The sequence below is a fragment of the Hydra vulgaris genome, chromosome 10 (genome assembly GCF_038396675.1).
Source record: "Hydra vulgaris chromosome 10, alternate assembly HydraT2T_AEP".
NCBI lineage: Eukaryota > Metazoa > Cnidaria > Hydrozoa > Anthoathecata > Hydridae > Hydra > Hydra vulgaris.
The window spans coordinates 50,787,941-50,792,541 of NC_088929.1; the positions used below are offsets into that span (position 1 = coordinate 50,787,941).

Sequence of the window (4,601 nt, forward strand, 5' to 3'; positions counted from 1 at the left end):
AGAATGGTTTTATGCGTTTTTTTAGATTTTTTATTTTACAGGAAATATATTTTGTTTATCCTAGTCAGTCATTTATGTAACTATTTGCTATAATTTCTGCAGTTTGATTTTTTTCAAATTTGATTTGAATTTTTGATTTAGATGTGATTACACGACAGCATCATGATGCAAAAATTTGCGAATGTTATTCAGGCATTTCGAAATCTTTAAGTCAATCAGGAACATGACTCAATCGAAAAGTTTTGAAAATGAACAATGCTGCAAACGCTAAATAAATTGTTTGAAAATGTAAATTTTGTGTTAAATTCAATAAAAAAACTTTCTTAATGTAGTGCCTACTTTCTTTCATTATTCTTTTGAGTTAGCTTTGAATTGCTCTATCAATAACTTTTTTGCTAAATCCTTTATTTACAGCCTGTTTTTTACAAAACAAATTAAGATTTGAGCAATATGTATAAATTTTATATACAAATATTTTATATATATATACATACATAATATATATATATATATATATATATATATATATATATATATATATATATATATATATATATATATATATAAAATAAAAATCAGTAGAAAATCACATAACAAATTTTTTTTTCATTTAACACTTTGTTACATAAATAAAAACACACATCAGAAATACTGAGTTTTTTATTGATGAGTGCATTTCTGATGAGTCTTTTTATCGATGAAATACAGTGTTAAATGAAAAAAAATTTTCTTAAGTGATTTTCTACTAATTTATAATTGCTCAGTTCTTTTAAGAACATTGAGCACTCTATTTTGTAGAATACATTTTAAAGTTGTTTAAATATATATATATATTTCGTAAACTGTTGATATATATTTTTTTGATATATGCATCAAAAAGCGATATCAAAATACCGTCGGCTATTATAAAAATCAGTGTTGAATCACCAGGAAAAAATGATTGTTGATTAAACGTTGAAAAGCAACATTCGATTAACGTTTTTTGTAAACACCAAATCAACGTTGATAAGTGGCTAACATTTTGGACAAAAAATCAATATGGAATCAATGTTGACGAGAAACATTGAATCAACATCAAATCAACGCCTCATTTTTTAGCGGGTAGAGTTGTAAAAATAATTTCAGCCAATGATAATTCATAACTAGCAAGCACTATAGCACTTGGAACTATTGGAATTGGCTTTTTGGCAACAATAATTGCAGCACCAATAGCTATCGCATGTGAAGGTGCAGCATTAGGAGCAGGTGTTTTATCATTAATAGGAGGGCAAGTTAATAAAAAATTAAATTTAAAAGCAGAAAAGCATGAAAAGATTAAAATACTTGCTGATTTAAAACTAAATACAATAAGTGACTATATTTCTAAAGCTTTAGCAGATGGAAGTATAGATGACAATGAATTTAAACTAATACTTAGCGAACTTGAAAAATTTAAAGCCATGCTTGAGCAAATTAGAACAAATTCAAAAGAATTAATGAACAAACTAAAGAATCATTAATTAAACAAGGAAGAGATGAAGCAATTAATATTGTAAAAAGTAGATTTGGTAAAAATGTAAACGTCAAAACATAAAACGATTTACGTTGTTTTTTTTTTTATCTTTATTTATAAAAAAAGCAAAATGTCATTTCTAAAAATTGAAGATCCTGAAGAAAGAGAAAAATTTTTTAAAGAATTCTTAGAGATTAAAAAAAAATAAAGGAGAATAATTTAAATGAAAAGATGGGTGAAACTAATTTACAGTCAGACTTAGAAAAATTGTACAAGCCATTAATTGATAGTCAAGATGGGATAAAAGAAAACATATATAAATTGCAAGATCAAGCTTATAAATTAGCACTCACTTTTTCAAATTCTTACCCTGAAGCAAAAAGAGAGATAATGATAACTGAAACTAAAAAACTTTTACCATCTCATGAAGAATATAAAGGTATTAGGCTAAGAAAAATTGCAGAAGAATATATAAGAATGAATGCTAATAGTAAAAAATCTACAGATACTACATTTGGGATACGTAATGAAGATGGTATATTTTATTTTGGAAAAAAACCAATACATATTAATGATGATGATATAATTATTGATGATGAAAAATATTATGGTACTCCTGGTCTTTGGGAGTTGATAGTAAAGTTTAATCCTGAAAAGAATTTATATCCTGAAGATGACCTTAAAAAATATCGAAGTATATTAATACAGACAGATGCAATTCCTTCTGATGCAAACCCATACAAACCAAAGTTGTCTCGTAGTGGAAAATACAGAGAAATAATAGCTCCTATTTGGAGAGATATAAATAAGAAGCGTAAATCAAAAGGAACAGGAGTAGGGACAAAAAGTACAAACTATAATTCTTCCTAGCGAACCTGATGCATTTGTTGAAAAGCTTGATTTATGTATAGCTGCATGAAAAGCAGGTAACACTGGAGCAAGAAATGAATTTGTTGCATTTTGTGATGAATTATTAAGACAAGGTATAATAGATAGTTCACAGTATAAAGCAATACAAAATAATTTAAAATATATATCAGTGTATAAAAAAATATATAGTACATAAAAAAGTGCTAATTCTTAATAATAAGAGATATATAAAGAAACATGTTGTTGGGGGAAGTGGTATATTCGAAAGCATAAGAGATTTATTTAAACGAATAAAAGCGTCAAATGTAACAAGAGTGTAATCAGCTATGTTGAAGAAGAAGAATGCTACTGATTTAGGAAAAACTGCAATAACTGCTGCTAAATTAGCAGGAAAAGAACTTTTAAAATCAGCAATAGAAGCTGCTAGAAATGCTACAGTTGAAAAAGGAAAACAATTAATTGATAAAGCATCTTCAAAAATAGTTTCACAACCTGTTATTAGTGAAAAAAGTAAAGAAATACTTTTAAATTTGGAAGCATCTAATGATCTTATTAATAATGGGTCTGAAATAACAAATAATATAAATAAAATGATGATGGGATCTGCAATATCTCAGTAAAAAAAGTATCAAATAAAAATGCTATAAGAATAGAAGATATGGTTAAACAAGGACGAGGCCTTCGACTTGCATAGATTTGATAAATTTTTTATAGTTTTTTAAGAATTGTCAATCAAAAAACAAAAATTTTTATATTGAATATAAAAAAATAAAATGACGCCTTCTGAAGTATTTAATTTTACAGAAATGCCAATTATAGATAATGGAACTAAAAGATATGAAGAACATGAATATGATCCAATTAATGGAACAAATCTAAAAAGTCCTGGAGAAATAAGAATCAACATTGAACAAAAAGATTTGTTCACACTTCCATCTAAAACTTATCTCTTATTTGAAGGACAACTTGTTAAAGCTGATGGAACAGCTTATGCTAATACAGATGCGGTGGCGCTTACAAATAATGGTCTAATGCAATTATTTAGTCGAATAACCAATTATCAAACCAAGAGATAGAAGCTGTTTATTATCCAGGTTAAGCAACTACAATGTTAGGAATGCTTAATTATGCAAATGACTTTCAATTAGGTCAAGGATTAAATCAGTTGTGGTGTAAAGATAATACATCAACAGCAGTACTTACTGATAACATAGGGTTTGCAACAAGACAAGCATACATAATTCAGAAACCAACTACAGAAGAAACATTTTCATTTTGCGTACCTTTAAGGCGCATTTTTGGATTCTGTGATGATTACGACAAAGTTATTTATGGGCTTAAACATACAATAACTCTTGTAAGACAAAGTGATGACAGTGCAATTTTTAGGCTAGCTGCTGTAGCTGCAGGAAAAGTTAATCTTAATAAAATATCATTGTTCATGCCAAATTTGATACCAGCAGATGTAGAAAAGTTTAAACTTTATGGGGAAATTGAAAAAAAAGTGACAATTCCAGTAAGATTTAGAATGCGTCAGTGTAATACTACAACTGTTCAACAATCTACTTCATTTAATTGCCAATTGGCCGTAAAGGCATCTCCGGAAAATCCAAGATACATTATTGTCGGATTTCAAACAAGTAGAACTGGAGACCAAACTGCTAATGCTTCCATATTTGATTATTGTGACTTGAAAAATATGTATATTATGCTTAATAATAATGACTGATATCCTGCTGTTGATTATAATTTGTCATTTCCAAATCAGCAAGTTCCAAGAATTTATAGAGAAGCATCTGTGTTTAAAGAAAAATTTTATGGAATGAATGAATTGAACTCAAACAGCAATATAAGTCCTTCTGACTATAGAGATTTATACCCACTCTTGGTTTTTGATATTAGCAAACAATCAGAAAGATTAAAATCATCAACAATACAAGTACAAATTAGAGCAACATTTAATACAGCTGTACCAGCAAATACTCAGGCATATGCACTTGTATTATCTGATAGAATGATGGAACTTTAATCAGATGGTAATAAATTATATGTTATTTAATAAATTTTTGAAAACTAAATTTTTTTCTTTATATAATAAAAATGTATTATACAAACAAAAGTTTAAAAAATAAATTAGAAGAAAATAACATTTCAAAAACATCTGAAAATATCGCTACATTGCTAATAATTGCTATGGAAAATGGGTTATTAGATAAAGAATCTATTATGGCTGAAGTGA

General features: G+C 27.3%; 1 protein-coding gene across 1 annotated transcript; it reads left to right on the plus strand.

Annotated features, from left to right (window-relative positions):
* Positions 1 to 3,470: 3,470 nt before the first annotated feature.
* LOC136086437 (uncharacterized) lies at positions 3,471 to 4,091 on the plus strand. Its single transcript, XM_065808734.1, has one exon. The coding sequence runs from the start codon at positions 3,471 to 3,473 to the stop codon at positions 4,089 to 4,091; it is 621 nt and encodes a 206-aa protein (XP_065664806.1).
* Positions 4,092 to 4,601: the final 510 nt, after the last annotated feature.